The sequence below is a fragment of the Delphinapterus leucas genome, chromosome 3 (assembly GCF_059928025.1).
Source record: "Delphinapterus leucas isolate spDelLeu-1000000601 "Yukka" chromosome 3, BTC_Dleu_Yukka2, whole genome shotgun sequence".
Taxonomy (NCBI): Eukaryota; Metazoa; Chordata; class Mammalia; order Artiodactyla; family Monodontidae; genus Delphinapterus; species Delphinapterus leucas.
The window spans coordinates 147,086,540-147,101,976 of NC_143131.1; the positions used below are offsets into that span (position 1 = coordinate 147,086,540).

General features: G+C 50.2%; 1 protein-coding gene across 1 annotated transcript in view; it reads left to right on the forward strand.

Moving 5' to 3' along the window:
- NEURL1B (neuralized E3 ubiquitin protein ligase 1B) overlaps positions 1–10,367 on the forward strand; it is a 38,174-nt gene extending 27,807 nt beyond the window's left edge. Inside the window, exons 3-5 of the mRNA XM_022595105.2 lie at positions 5,519–6,238; positions 8,352–8,477; positions 8,848–10,367. Of these exons, the coding sequence (XP_022450813.1) occupies positions 5,519–6,238; positions 8,352–8,477; positions 8,848–9,092 (1,091 nt within the window). The 3' untranslated portion in view covers positions 9,093–10,367. The remainder of the gene's footprint in view (positions 1–5,518; positions 6,239–8,351; positions 8,478–8,847) is intronic.
- Positions 10,368–15,437: the final 5,070 nt, after the last annotated feature.

Below are 15,437 nucleotides of genomic sequence, written 5' to 3' on the forward strand. Positions count from 1 at the left end.
ACACGGAAGTGACTGATGGATGGTCCCCTCTGTCTCCAGTTCTTCCAGTCTTCATTTTCATCTTCACACACAGATGGTTTCTCCTGGGGCATAAATTCTGCTTTACCTCCAGGCCCAGACATAGTTGACCTGAGAGAGCCAGGGAAGAGAAAGAAAGGGAAGAACTGAGCTCCATCCCAGGCCAGAGGCAGGCCCTGGAGGTGGCCCAGGGAGAGTGGGAGGTCAGGGCACCCATCCCAGCCATTCCAGCCTCCGCGCGCCTGGCGTCGGACTGCTGCTGCATGATGGTGCTTGGTGGATGATCATGGCGGGGGGTGGGGGGGTACTTGTTGGACCCTTCCTCTCAGAGATATTAGGTCCCTGGGGACCACAACTCCACTTGGCCTGAGGCTGAGTCCCCATGCTGGGCAGCTGTAAGAGTTGAACAAGGACAGCTGAATTTTGGAGGCAGCGTTGCTTGTCATAAGGAGCCCGGCTTTGGAGTTGCGTAGCCTGAGATGGAATCCCATTTCTGTCACCGCTGGCTGTGTGACCTTGAATAACTCACTTCATCTCTCAAAGCTTCGGTGTTTCCCCACTATGAAATATGCCCATTTTGCAGAGCCGCATGGGATAGTGGTAAGGATTGATAAGGGTAATGAGTGCAGGGAGGTGCTTCTGGTAGGTGCTCAAGTAAATGGTTGTGTATACTTTCATCAGGTCCAGGGAGTGGATTTGGAGACGAGTCACAGGTTAGAGCCAGGAAGTTCTGATAAGCTTCCTTGATGGCCTCTTGATGTGGCTGGATTTCTGCCTGTAGCCAGCTGGCTGATTCTCCATAGAGAAGCTTTGAGAGGTGGATTCTGAAGGGTCGGGCCTAGGCCAGCACTCTGCTATCTTGGGCCTGTCTCACTCAGGGACAATGCCTGATAGGGACAAAGCTCCTTATATAAAGGAAGGAGACCCAAGCTTTTCCAAGGGGCTACTGTTTGCCAGGTCCCGGGTTAAGTGCTGTCACATACTCTGTAACACCAGCCTCAAAAACATAGCTTTCACCGCCTCAGAGACTTCACACATGCTGTTCCCTCTGCCTGAAATGCTTACTCTCTACCTCCCCGCCACCACTCCCTCAGCCTTCGTGTCATAGCTCCGTGATCAGAGACTGGGCTGTTCTGACCCACTCTCAGGCCCCACTTCTGACCAAGTCCCCCTTTGACATACACAGAGAATCCCAGTTCTATCACTTCCTGGCTGTGTGACTTGGAGTAACTCACCTTGCCTCTCGGAGTCTGAGTTCCCCACTGGAATGTGCCCGTCTTTCAGAGCATCGTGAGACGGCAGCTCTTGGTGGCAGTCATCACAGTTTGGAAGAAGAGTTAGTTTTCTGTCAGTTGCTTCATTAAAATCTGTCTCTCCCACTGCAATGAGAGCTCCATGGACCCAGAGGCCATGCCTGCTTGTTCTCCTCTTCAGCCAGTGCCCAGCACAGTGCTTGGCACATGGCAAGTGCTCTATACATTTTGTTAATAGACGTTTAAGGAATAATGATAATTACCGTGTTTTGAGCACTTTGTGCCATGCTCTGTGCTAGACCACCGGTCCCCAACCTTTTTGGCACCAGGGACTGGTTTCGTGGAAGACAGTTTTTCCACGGACCGGGTGGTGGGGGGATGGTTTCCGGATGATTCAAGTGCATTGATTGATTATGGTCTCTGTGTAGTCAAACCTCTCTGCTAATGATAATGTGTGTTTGCAGTCGCTCCCCAGCTCTTGCATCACCGCCTTGGCTCCACCTCAGATCATCAGGCATTAGATTCTCACAAGGAGCGTGCAACCTAAATCCTCGCATGTGCAGTTCACAGTAGGGTTGGCGCTCCTATGAGAATCTAATGCCGCCGCTGATCTGACGGGAGGCAGAGCTCAGGCGGTAATGTGAGCAATGGGGAGCGGCTGTAAATACAGATGAAGCTTCGCTCGCTTGCCCTCTGCTCACCTCCTGCTGTGCGGCCTGGTTCCTAACAGGCCATGGGGACTGATAGCGGGTCCGTGGCCCAGGGGTTGAGACCCCTGTGCTAGACTCTTTATAAAAGCATCTAATTTAATCTCTATAACAACATGGGTGGGAGTGTGGGGGGCAGGTATCATCATTATTCCATTTTTTAAAAAAATTTTATTTTATTTTTTTTATACAGCAGGTTATTAGTTATCTATTTTATACATATTAGTGTATACATGTCAATCCCCATCTCCCAATTCATCACACCACCACCACCGCCCCCGCCCCCACCCCTTCCCCTGCTTGGTGTCCATACGTTTGTCCTCTACAGCTGTGTCTCAATTTCTGCCCTGCAAACCAGTTCATCTGTACCATTTTTCTAGGTTCCACATATATGCGTTCATATACGATATTTAAGCTGAGGAAGCTGAGACTTCAAGAGGTAAAGTGACTTACCTAAAGTCACATAGCCAAGAAGGGCTGAAGCCAAGACTCGAACCTAAGTGTACCCATCTCCAAGCCACGCTCTCAATTAGGATGCTATACTGAAGGACAGGCTCTTACGTGGAGCTGTTAGGGGCCGGGAGGAAAAGCTTTGGGGGTGGGGGACCGAAGCAGAGTGTGTTGGCAAGAGCAGAGGCCCAGGGCAAGCCATGGCTAATGCCTTTAGGCTTGGCCTCGCAGGATGACTGTAGTAGGGCAGCGAGCCCTGGGAAAATGCATTACGCCAAGAGGCTCCCAGAAACATCCACTTGTCTAAAATGCCTTTTCAAAAAAAGTGCTTGTTTTAGTCTGCTTTTATGCATGTTTTTTTTCTGATTACAAAATCAGTGCATGTTCATTAGCGAAAAATGAGAAAATCTGAAAACCATAAAGAAGCAAATTTCCACCCAGAGATAACCACCCTCAAATTTCTATGTATTTCCTTCCTATGTCTTTCCTCTGTATCCCATGCATATATTTCCCACATAATTAGAATCAAATCATATATTCGGTTTTGTATCCTCAGCTGTTCATTTAATATTATATCACGGGCATTTTCCCCTCATTGTTAAATATTAATTGAAAACTTGATTTTTCAAAATTTTGGGGTTTTTGATGATAAAACTTTGCAGTGTATATGTTTACTGTAGAAAAGTTGGAAAATACAGAAAAATCTGAAGAAAATCCCTCATAACCTCACCCACCTGAGAGATAATGACCATTAACATTTTGTTGTCTCTCCAGAACTTGATTTCCTATACACATATAGTATTATAGACAGATACATACAGACACATGCACACATACATACTTTTTAAAAGGACCAAACTGAAATCCTACTTCTTCCCTCAGGTTATGGGGAAGCATCCACTAACGCAAGACAAATTCAAATGTCCACAGATCCCAAGCAAGTAGTTGAGATGGGTGAAGGGGCCAGCTCAGGGCCATGGGGAAGGAGAGCAAACAACCTCAGCAAAAGGGCAAGCTGTAACCCATTGATGACAGGTGAGAATTCAGGTCCTGTGTCACTAGACCTGATTTTCCAAGAGAGGCTATAAATCCAGTGTAAAGTGAATCTCCTGACTCTTAAGTACTGGCCACTAGTCCAAAAAATATTTTGAAAGACCAAGGGGTGATTTATTCAACAAACCCCTGGAAGGGGAAAAAAGAAGAGGCAACCATAGCTTAAAAGAGGCCAGTGACAATGAGTGGGCTTTATTTGGACCTTCATTCAAAGAAACTGGGAAAAAAGCATATTCTCACACACAGTATGACAAGAAGTCTTTAAATTTTAGAGAGACATACTGAAATTTTTTGAGATAAAATGGCATGTCTAGGATTTGCTTCAAAATAATATAGGAGGGAGAACTGATGGGGGCGTCAGTGAAACAAGATTGGCCATGAATGGTAATTGTTGAATCTGGGTAAACAGCATTCATTATACTATTTGTATGTTTGGGTTTTTTTTAATAAAAAGTTAAAAAAAAGAAAAAAAAAAAACCCAAACACCAGTAGGCCAACCAGACAGGTCTGTGAGCCAGCATCAGAACTTGGATGGCCAGTTTGCAAACTGCCCTGTGTGGAGCAGGGGTAGGGAGTAACATATGAGGCTCTCACCAGGGGTTAGGGCATGTTTTTTGCAAAACCATGTTTGTTATTATGATTTAATTTTATATTTGGAAAACTAAAGAGGAAGAAATATTTTTTTCCCCATGATATAAATTACAGAATGGTAACAAAATCTTAGCTAGAGTGGTTTGGTTTAAAAAGTCTGAGTAACACTTTTTCTTGCTTCCTTTACTTGCTTTGGTTAACAAGAAAATTTTGATCACAAAAACAACTTCAAAATACTTTCTTTCCCTGATATCTTTGTTATTCAGAGAGGCAGTCAGTCTCTGCTAGAGACCTCATTCATTTATTCATCCAGTAAACTACATAATAATGAAGGCTATCTGCCAAGCACTCTGCTAAGCCCTGAAACTTGGTGGTGAACAGACTGTCACAGACACGGCCCTCCAGGGACTCACATTCTAGATAGGGACAGTCAACAAGTAATCTGTTGATACCAAAGTATGAAGAGCTGGATGACAAACACTATTTTTATTTGCTTTTTTACTTAATATAGATCAAGAGCATTTTTTCATGTTACTAAAAATTATTCAAAAATATTTTCATGACTGTGACTTTTAAAACACTCCCCCTTAGTTTCCTGTCCTATACAATGAGGCCATTTCTTGCAGAAACCTTACACATTCAAAGGTGGGGTAGCACCCAGGCACTGTGCTCCCTGCTGCAGACACAGCAGTGAGGACAGGCCCATGCCCCGCCTTCTTTCAGAAGCAGCATGGAACCAGACAGCCCCGGGTTCGAGTCCTGACTTTGCCACTTAATTGCTGTGCAACCTTGGTCGTGCTCCCTAGCCCCTTTGTGCCTCAGCTCCCTTCTTTACCAAATGGTGGGTGATAACAGTACACACCTCACAGGTTGTATGAGGACTAAATGAGAACCTGTGAAAAGGAGCTTAAAATAACCTGTCACACAGTAAGGCCACAAACCCAAGGGTTTGCTCTTTCCCTTGGAGCTTATGTTCTAGTTGGGGAAGCAGACAATAATGATTTTTAAATGCCCTTTAAATATGTGTATGTGTAGCTGATTCACTTTATTATGAAGCAGAAACTAACACCAATTAAAAGAAAAAAAATCTTCAAAAGTATGAAAACCTCTGAGGGGGGTGGGAGGAAGGAAGAAGGGGGAAAGAAAAAAAGGGAGACGAGAAGACAGAAAAGAGGGAGAGGAAAGGATGGAGGGATGGGAGTACGAGAAGGAGGGAGGAAAAAGGGAGGAAGGGCCTCATCTGCCCGTCCCAAAGATAAGAATAGTCAGGTGCACTCGGGATGATGCTTGATCCAATTCTGTGCACCTGAGGATCTTAAATAACCTCACGAAGGAATCAGAAGAAGAAAGGGAGGGCTCAGGTGGGGGTGGGGGCGTGGGGAGGGCAAGGCGGGGGCTCCTGGCCGGCTGCGCCCTCACTGCCCTTCTTCTGCCCTCCCCGCGCAGAGAGCGGGTTCGCCGACACGCTGACACCCGCGCGCCTCGGCCAGGCCCGCTTCAGCGCGTGCCTGCCGCCCAGCAGCCACGACGCCGCTAACTTCGACAACAACGAGCTGGAGAACAACCAGGTTGTGGCCAAGCTGGGCCACCTGGCTCTGGGCCGCGCCCCAGGCCCGCCGCTCGCCGACCACGCGGCCGCCGCCATCCCGTGCGGGCCCCGCGAACGCCCGCGGCCCTCGTCGTCGCCGGCGCTGCTAGAAGCCGACCTGCGCTTCCACGCGACGCGCGGGCCCGACGTGAGCCTGTCGCTCGACCGCAAGGTGGCCTGCGCGCCGCGGCCTGACGGCGGTCGCACGCTTGTCTTCTCCGAGCGCCCGCTGCGGCCCGGCGAGAGCCTCTTCGTGGAGGTGGGCCGCCCGGGGCTGGCGGCGCCCGGTGCGCTGGCCTTCGGCATCACGTCATGCGACCCGGGCGGGCTCCGGGCCGCCGAGCTGCCCACCGACCCCTACGCGCTGCTCGACCGCAAAGAGTACTGGGTGGTGGCGCGCGCCGGGCCCGTGCCGAGCGGAGGCGACGCGCTCAGCTTCACTCTGCGGCCCGGCGGCGACGTGCTCCTGGGCGTCAATGGGCGCCCGCGCGACCGCCTGCTGTGCGTCGACACCACGCAAGCGCTCTGGGCCTTCTTCGCCGTGAGCGGCGGCGCCGCAGGCCAGCTGCGCCTCCTCGGTGAGTCCCCCGACCGCGCTTTTGCGGGGCTCACCCCGGGAATCCTGGCGCCACTGGATAGGTAGCCGGAGCCACTGCTGAAGGCCAGCCGGTGGTCCCCTAAACTTGAGCGCGCATCAGAACCACCTGGCCTCCACCTAGAGTTTCCCATTCAGTGGGGGTGGGTCCTGAGAAGATGCATTTCTAACCAGTGCCCCGGGGATGCCTTTGTCGCAGCTCCCTGGACCACACTTTGTCCACACCAACCCAAGTACCCGCTGGTGTCAGAGCCTGGCAGGTAAATTGTCTGTGCAATTTTTATTTCCATTATTATGATTTATTATAAATATTTTTACATATGTAATGTATATTAAGTGTAGGAGAAAAAGAAAATACAACTACATTTAAAATAGGAAAATGAGAATAACACCGTCCACAGAAAGTGGAACGCAGGCTTGAACCATCCCGTTTTGAGATTGAGTCTTGCCTTCATTCACGCCACAAATAGACACGCAGCACCCTCCTCCAGCTGTGGGCCAGGCCCTGAGCTCGTGGGATGGGGCACGGCAGAGGAGAGGACACAGACCGTGGAGCGCCCTCACGTCCTCACAGACACCCAAATGGAGATTTGCACGGTGTGGTGTTCGCTACAGCAGAGGGGCTTCTCTTCTCGCCAGCTTGGTGGAGCGGGGCTGGTGCTCAGGGAAGGTTCCCAGAGAGCACAGCTCCATGTTCGTGTTTCAAGAAGTAAAGTCCAAACGATAACAGAAACGATGAACATTTCATATGTCACCTCATTCAGTTTTATCCTCCTGAAAATTGAAGCACAGGGAGATTAAATAACTCCCAGTCACGTGGCTGGTCAGCCATGAAGATGCTGGGCAAATCAGAGAATCCCTGAGCCTCAGTTCCCTTCAGTGTAGAAAGGGAGTGATGGCGTGCATCGTGGGGTTGTTGTGAGGACGAAATGATGAGGTGCATGTAATGCTTTTAAGCAGGTGCCTGCCACATGCAGCATGTTTAATAAGTAGCAATAGTCACGACAGTGACTGTTGCTATTTGACTGAGGACAGAGGAGGAACAGGGTAGTGGTGGTTGTAATTTGGTTGGTTTGGGGTTTTTTTTGTTTTGTTTTTTGTTTTTTGTTTTTTTAAGGGACCATCAGACAATAGTCATCATTTCAGCCTGAGATGAGTTGTCCAAGTTCCCACTGGGGCTTTGCAAGAACTAAGCCTAGAGTCATTCTCTCCCCCTCCCCAGCACCTCCAGAAGAACCACGATGAGCCTTTGAGTGGTCAGGAAGAGAAGGCAGGAGAAGCTAGAAAGGAAGTGACTGCTTTTAGAGGCCAGGGACTTGCCCTCCTGATCCCCGTCTGACAGCAACCCTGGTTCTGTAATCTGTCCATCCATCCTCAAGTAGGGTAAGGGAAGGGGCATGTCTCTTCACATCAGAGATAACCCATCATTATCTGAACCAACAGTGAGTTCAGGGAAGAAGACCCATCCATGTTGAACACTAGTTGGGAGTCTTGTAGTTGCAAGTAACGAAACCCCACTCACAGTGCCCTAAGCAAAAAAGGAATTTGGGGGGGTACACACATGCCTCAGAAGTCTGGGAGTATATTGGATGGATTCAGGAACAGCTGGATCTAGGTGTTGAAAGGATGTCATCAGGATTCCACCTGAAAGCTGTACTTTCCTCTGTGTTGGCTTGACTCTCAGGCAGGCCCTACAGCACCAGGCTCACCTCCCAATGGAATGGGCCCCTTCTTTCCTAGTAGTTCTAGTAAAAGTCACAGAATTTGGCCTTGCAGGCCTTGTTTGAACCACCACTGAGACCAAGGGTGGAAGTTCTTATTGGCCTGGCCTAGATCGTGTGTGTGAGGGTGAAGTAGTGCCTCAAACAAAATTCCAGTGCTGTTTCTGAAATGAACAAGAATGGAGGCTAGGCAGCAAAGACCAGATGTCTATCACACATGTACGATTCCATCAGTTCTTAGCAGAACCCTGTGAGGTAGCTCTTGTCCTCCCATTAGATACATGAGGACGTGAAGGTGCAAAGCAGTGGAGAGCCAGGGACTAGCAGAGCAGAGCCCACCTCCCACTGCCCCTGATGGAGTCTCTTTGGTCTCAGGCACCCTGCAGTCCAGCCCTGCAACCACATCCCCATCAGGATCCCTCAGTGGCTCCCAGGACGATAGCGATTCCGACATGGCCTTCAGTGTCAACCAGTCCTCCTCAGCATCTGAATCATCCCTGGGTAAGGAAGGGCAAACCTTCAGGGATGGGGGAGTGGAGGGTGCAGGGAGACAGGGGCTCGCCCTGGTGGCTGTACCAGCCCTTCCTGGGGCTAAATAAGGTGGCTGCCTTTCCCCCGCATCCTTTCCTTCTTCAGCTGTAGGGAGGAGAAACATCTGGATATGGCATCCCAGAGGGTGATAATGGTGCTTGATGCTTGGGGGTAGGAGCGTAGGAAAGGGGGCAAAACCCAGGAGAATAACCAAAACTGGTGTCTCCCAAAGTTGTCCCCCCATGGATTCTGCCATAGAAGCCCTGCCTTCTTGGGATTGCCCCAGCAGAGCCCACCTGAGAACCACGGATTAAGGTCTGCCTGTTCTCCCTTTCTGCAGTGACGGCCCCCAGCTCCCCACTGAGCCCACCAGTGTCCCCCGTGTTCTCCCCACCGGAGCTGGCGGGCAGCAAGAACAGCGAGTGCGCGGTGTGCTTTGATGGCGAAGTGGACACAGTCATCTACACGTGTGGACACATGTGCCTGTGCCACGGCTGCGGCCTGCGGCTCAAGAGGCAGGCCCGGGCCTCCTGCCCCATCTGCCGGCGGCCCATCAAGGACGTCATTAAGATCTACAGGCCGTAGCCTGGCCCGCCGACGGCCTTGACCAGAGCAAGGTCACCTTTCTGAAGCCCACCCCCACCCCGGGCCGGGCAACCACCATGGCCGCCGGGGAGTCCAAGGGCAGCAGCTATCTTGCCTGCCGCTCTCCAGTGGTGGGCAAGGCGTGACACTCGTGGACACGAGGCCCCCGGGGGTCTCAGTCCAAGTGAGGGTTGCTTCTGGCTCGAAAGTGCTTTGCCCCCAAAAGGCCGTCCCAAGAGCGAGCTCAGGAACTGCCTGGCAGACTGCCCTGTCCCCCGGTGACCTCTCAGCTGAGATATGGCGTCCTGTGTGCAATGCCTTTTGCTGGGGTTGGGTTGAGTGTGTGTGAGAGAGGGGGAGGGGAGGGAGGGAGACAGTCCAGAGAGGGCAAGTGTGTGAGAATGACCTAGAGAGAACGTGTAGGTATTTATCCAGGGATCCTGGCTCTAGGAGGTTATTTAACACTAAGGAATGTGCAATCCGGAGCCCAGACGGTAGCGTGACTAGAAGTTGTTCACTTTACAGGGCTGTGACGTCAGCTGGTTTTGAATGTACAAAGCCTGCACCTAAACAGAACTCCCTCAGGTGGTATAGAAAAGGGACACTCAGATTTTCTAAGGCGAGGAAAAAATAGCTCATTGTTTACAGCTCCGAAGCGGCAACTCCTTGGGGAGTAGTTGGGCGGAGAACATAAGAGAACAATTTGCTTTTTCAGTTTCTAACTCAGTCTTGGAGAGGAGTTTTGACTGGGTGCTGGGGCCAGAGCTCTGGGCGGTGTCTTCTCCAGAAGCCTTGTCACCCCTTCAGCCCCAGACAGCCTAATTACAAGCACACCACCCCTTGACTCCATCCCTATATGCTTTTAGTCTGTAGCATCCTCACCGTCTCCAAGGAGAAGACAAGCAACAGGTTCCCTTTTCCTGGGGCAGGGGGAAAGAATCCTAGATGCCGGTGAGCCACCTGGGGTTGGAAAGGGTCACTCCGAAGCTCTCCATATTTCCTGCTGAAATACGGGGCCTGGCATTTGCCAACGGCTGTGGGCATCACCAGGATGACCTGCTGGCCAAGTAGGGGAAGGAAGCAGGGCTTTGCAACCAGTCTTTGTCCTGATTCTCAGCTTATCTCCCCCTGGTGATTACTAAGATGTTAACTGTTCATTAGGGTGTTAACTAGGAACTGAGACACTCGCTGAAAATGCTGACACTGGGACTATCCCCCTCCCCAGGGTTATTTGCTGGGCACTTCCTGGGACCCTGGCCCTGCCCCAACCCCCTCCTCCCCCTCCCCTCCCCCCTCCCCCCTGCCTGGGCCCATCTCTGCAGACTCCCGGACCACACCTGAGCTGATGGGCTGGGAGGCCTGCAATTCCCTTCTGGGCCCCACCTCTGCCCTGTCTTGTGCTGTACCTTTAGGGAGGTCCCTGGGCCTCTCTGTTTCTCAGTTCCCGATCTGTCCAAGAGGAAGCCTGCTACCTGCTCACTCCAGAGCTCTTGGCAGGACTGGCACATTTTAAAAGGCCCAAGACACCTTGCAAAGAGCAGGTATTGTTTTTAGTCCAATTCTTAATCTGTTCCTCTGTTGAGGGAAGCAGGGAAGGGAGGACATTCAGAGTTTTTGCCTTCATGTAACAAGTGTTGGTTGCGTGTCTGGGGTCCCCCTCGTCAGATCAAGGCCCATAAGGCCAGTCAGTCCTTGCCCTTGTGATGCTCCAGGTCTTGGACCATCTGCTTCTCTTCTGCCTGGTATTCCGACCTGATCTCAACTTCAGAAACCCTCCTCTTGCCCCTTCAAGGATCCCTGATTAGTTCTTTTTCCCTTATGAACTTGGGAAACATGCCCAGGTTTTAATTTTGCAGCAGAATCTTTAGGGGAGTGACTGGCACCCCAGCATTTGCCAAGATAAGAGTTTGCAAACCTAGGCGGCGCTCGGCACCCAGCTGAATTTGGTCCGCTGGAGCCTTCCATTTCCCCCACGTGCTGGGTGTGGGCAAGGCCACGCACAGGCCCCATGTGAGAGGGCTAGTCACCCACAGGACCGTGGTTCTCCAGGCAGCAGCTCCACTGACTGGATTGAGCCATAGTCACAAGCCCCGGTGGTCTCGGCGGCCTGGGGGAGCCAGCTCCTCTCTCTTGTCCCCTCGGGTTCCAGCCAGGGTCAGTGCAACCACTGCCAGGAATCCAGGGATCGAGGGCCTGGACCCAGGGTGGACCAGACCATGTGCCTGGTGACCTATTACCTGGGAAGAAAGGAGCTGGTGGCCTGTTTAACATGCTCTGCAGCTGCTATAAATAGCCTCCCTGTTTCCAAGAGGAATTAAGGGTGTGTTTATCTTCTAAAAACCAGACATTTCCTGATGCTCTAAACTGATTTCTTCAGCGCTGCAGAGGAGCTGCCCACACCGCCCTCTAGGTTCTGTCTGGAGAGGGGGCAGGAGGAAGAAGGAAGGGAACCACTCTCCTTTATTTGGCATCACTGTGTGCCCGGCACTGGGCTGGAGAGGTGCATCCCCATGTCAATCCTGTGAGGGAGGTCTTAGTACCATATTGAGTCGTATCAAAGACACCACTGATGACAAAACACACCATTCTATGTACCCATAAGGGAAAAACACTGCCGATTTCAACTATAAGGTGCCACAGCTATTCGATTCATTTTACTCCGACATAAGTGGAGAAGCTGTGCTCCTAGAATCAGTGAAATACGATATTATCTCCAGTTGGCAGGTAAGAGAACTAAGGTGCTGGAAGTGAAGCAGGAGGTGACAGGACTGGGCTTCAAACCCAGGAGCGCGTGATGCCAAAACCCACGCTCTCTGCTGCTTGGCCCCGAGCCCAGAAAGCTCGAGACTGCTTGAGTTTTCTTCCTTGAAGCTCACCTGGTCAGCGCCTGGAGAGAGCTGGGCACCCGCCCCTGTGTGAGGGTTCCGGCCCCAGAATGCGGCCCCTGTGCCGCCCGGAACCCTGGGAGCACAAGTGTCCTTCCTTTCAGGCTTATCTGCCTACTGCCCACCTTCTCCCGGCAGAGCTGAGCCACGTGTGAGCTTGGGTCCAACCCAAGCCTCCTCCTGTTACATGGGGGTGCCCATCAGAGGCAACTTTGGGGAGACACTTGTCCCACCACCTTCCTGGGCCTCATGACCACCAACCCCTAAGTATGGCCCCCAGCGCGAGGACAGGAAGACCAGAGGATGCCCCCTTTGTTGTGGTCTGGTGCCTGTTCATTCTGAACCACCAGAGAAATTGAGCTGTTTCCAAGTCAAGACAAACTCCTTTTTCTAGCCCATTCTCAGAACTGGGAGTCTTCTGGGATTTAGCTACCCAGGGCAGCTGCTCCCCTAAGTACAGCAATGCTTTTTCAGTCATCCGACAACCACTGGTCAGCGTGGCCTGTGTTCTGGACAAAGGGATGGGAACCGGGTCTAAAGACAAGGCCTGCAGGGAGCTCGCAGTCCAGAGCAGGAGGTGGGCAGATTTGTAAACTTGTATTTGACCCATCTAGTGCTGGGTCCTGTGGTAGCACTTAGTAGTTACTCGTTAAAGATTTACTGAGTAAATCAGAAATCAGGTTGAGTCTTCAGGGTTTGGTAAAACACCATGTATACATGCACGCAAAGTCATTCAACAGACATTTGCTGAGTGCCCACCAGGCGTGGGGTGCTGGGAGGACGGAGCTGAGAGGACAGGACCCCAGCTCTAATGTCAGAGGGAGTGATATTATGAGACATTTGGGGCAGAGTCCATGGGCTTTCCTGGCCATTCTGTTGCCTCGGGGGTCTATCTTAGTGAGTACACAACTGCTTTCCAGACCCAGAGCCCCCTGCACACTTCAGAAAGCCTTCTCTGAATTAGGAATGCCGGGCATCTCGTAGTCACTGAGTTGCTGCCGAAATGGCCTTGGACAGAACCCTCAAGAGCCCCACCGACCGATAATCGCCTTCAGGTCTTGCCAGGGAGACACAGGGAGGTAGCTACCTGCTACTTTCAGGCCTTGGGACTGGTGGCTGGCAATCAATCCCCAAGTCGACAGAGAACCCCCAGTCAGTTCCAGAATAGGGTTGTGCAAACTCTTGGCGAATGAGAGGCAGTCACCTTCCGCTGCTCAATCCTGTCTCTGACCCGGTTCTGGCAGAAGGACTCCGGCTCAGGAACACGTGTCCTCCCGGCATCTCTCGGTATTTAATTTTCTCACCGTCTTTCCCAAGTCCCTAGTGAGATGACTTGTACAACAATTTGTCTGTGCCTTATGAAAGTGTCTGTGCACTTTTAATCCTTTTTGAAAGCAACTTTAAAAAGTGGGCCGGGGACTAGCATACGTGGTAGTGTTCTAGAAATTTGTGCTCATCACTGAAACCCTTCTGCATTGTGTATTTGATGTTGGAGTGAAGAAGTGTACGTCCCCCGCCCCACCCCACTACCTGTGTACAGACCTTTTTAAAAATGTCTCTTTTTCTGATTCAATACTGTGACCTCTCCAATACAGTCTAATCTTTGGAGATCTGTAATAAAGATTTCAAAACCTGGGGGGAATGGGTGGGGAAGGGTTTGCACTGGTCCTGTGTGTTGTGCTCTTGCGTGTTGTGTGTTTTGATTTTTGTCTGTTTTTATCCGTTTTATATTAACATAATTTTCCTGTTTAAAAAAACAAATACAACTTTGGCTTGTTAAGAAAGTCTCTTCAGGACTCAGTTTTAAAAATCACAGTTGCCGACACAGTTGGGGAGTGGAGGTAAGGGATACAAATCATTGCCAGCCTTGAGGAGACAATTTGCAAAATGTCTATAGAACCCTGAGAATATTCAAGCCTTTTGCCAAGTAACTCCTGAGAAAATATCCCCAGGAAATAATTCTTGTTGAGGATAAGCTCTATATGTAAAGATGTTCATTGCAGCATTATTTATAATGATGAAAAACTAGAAGCAAGCCTGATGACCAACAACCAGGGTTTATAGTTGTCCCCCACCATTCTATCATCAGGGGATTGGCTCCAGGACCACCCTGCCTTGGAGTATCCACGGATGCCCAAATCCCTTATATAAGATGGTGTCGTATTTCCATATAACATACGCATATCCTCCCATATACTTTAAATCATCTCTAGAGTACTTATAATACCTAATGCAAGGCAAATGTTACGTAAATAATCACCAGCCCAGCAAATTCAAGTTTTGCTTTTTGGAACTTTCTGGAATTTTTTTTTCAAATATTTTCCATCTGAGTCTGGTTGAATCCACAGATGCGGAACCTGCTGATATGGAGGGCCAACTGTACTTGCCAAGAGCTCTTGGTTACAAGTGACAGAAACCCAACTGGAACAGGCTTTGGGGAATTAAAAGGCTCAGGTAACTGAGAAGTCCAGTATCAAAACCCAAGAACTCACTTCGGGTGCATTTCGATCCGGAATCTGAAAAGCTGCAAGAGGATGTGGTCTTTCCCCCTCTGCCTCTGCCTTCTTTTGTCCCCACTTCCCACACACGTTCTCAAGACAGCTGGCAGCAGGTCCAGGTTATATCCTGCCTTTGAGCAATCCCTGCGTGGACCAAACTGGATCACGTGCCCCTTCCTTAGCCAATCATGGAAGCTGGGGAGATCCGGGGCTCTGATTGGTCAGACTCAGGACATGGGCTCACCTCCACCCAATAGCCGCACCTGTTGAATTATGGGTTGGGGGGTGGGAATCAGGGACCCCATGGGAAAATTGAAGCAATGTTGAAGGAAAGCTGGGCAGGGAGGAACAACAGGTGTCTAAGAAAGGTTGAGTAAAACATGATACAGATATATCCCTGAGAAATAGTATGGGCTGTGAAACCAGACAGCCTGGTGCTCACCTCCACATTGGGCCAGACACTTAAACTCTTTGTGCCTCAGTTTTCTCATCTGCAAAGCAAGAATAATATGAGCTCCTGGTTTTAGGATGGATGTGAGCATTATTGAGATCATGCGGGTGATGTGCTAGGCACAGCATCTGGCACTCAGCAAAGAGTTTATAACACAGGAACATGTTTACATTAAAATATACTGCGAAAATCAAGATATAAAACTGCACATACAAAAAACAAATAACCCAATCAAAAAATGGGGGAAGATCTAAATAGACATTTCTACAAAGAAGACATACAGATGGCCAAAAAGCACATGAAAAGATACTCAGCATCAGTAATTATTAGAGAAATGCAAATCAAAACTACAATGAGGTATCACCGGTCAGAATGGCCATCAAAAAATCTACAAACAATAAATGCTGGAGAGGGTGTTGAGAAAAGGGAACCCTCCTACACTGTTGGTGGGAATGTAAATTGGTGCAGCCTGTAAGAAGAACAATATGGAGGTTCCTTAAAAAATTAAAAA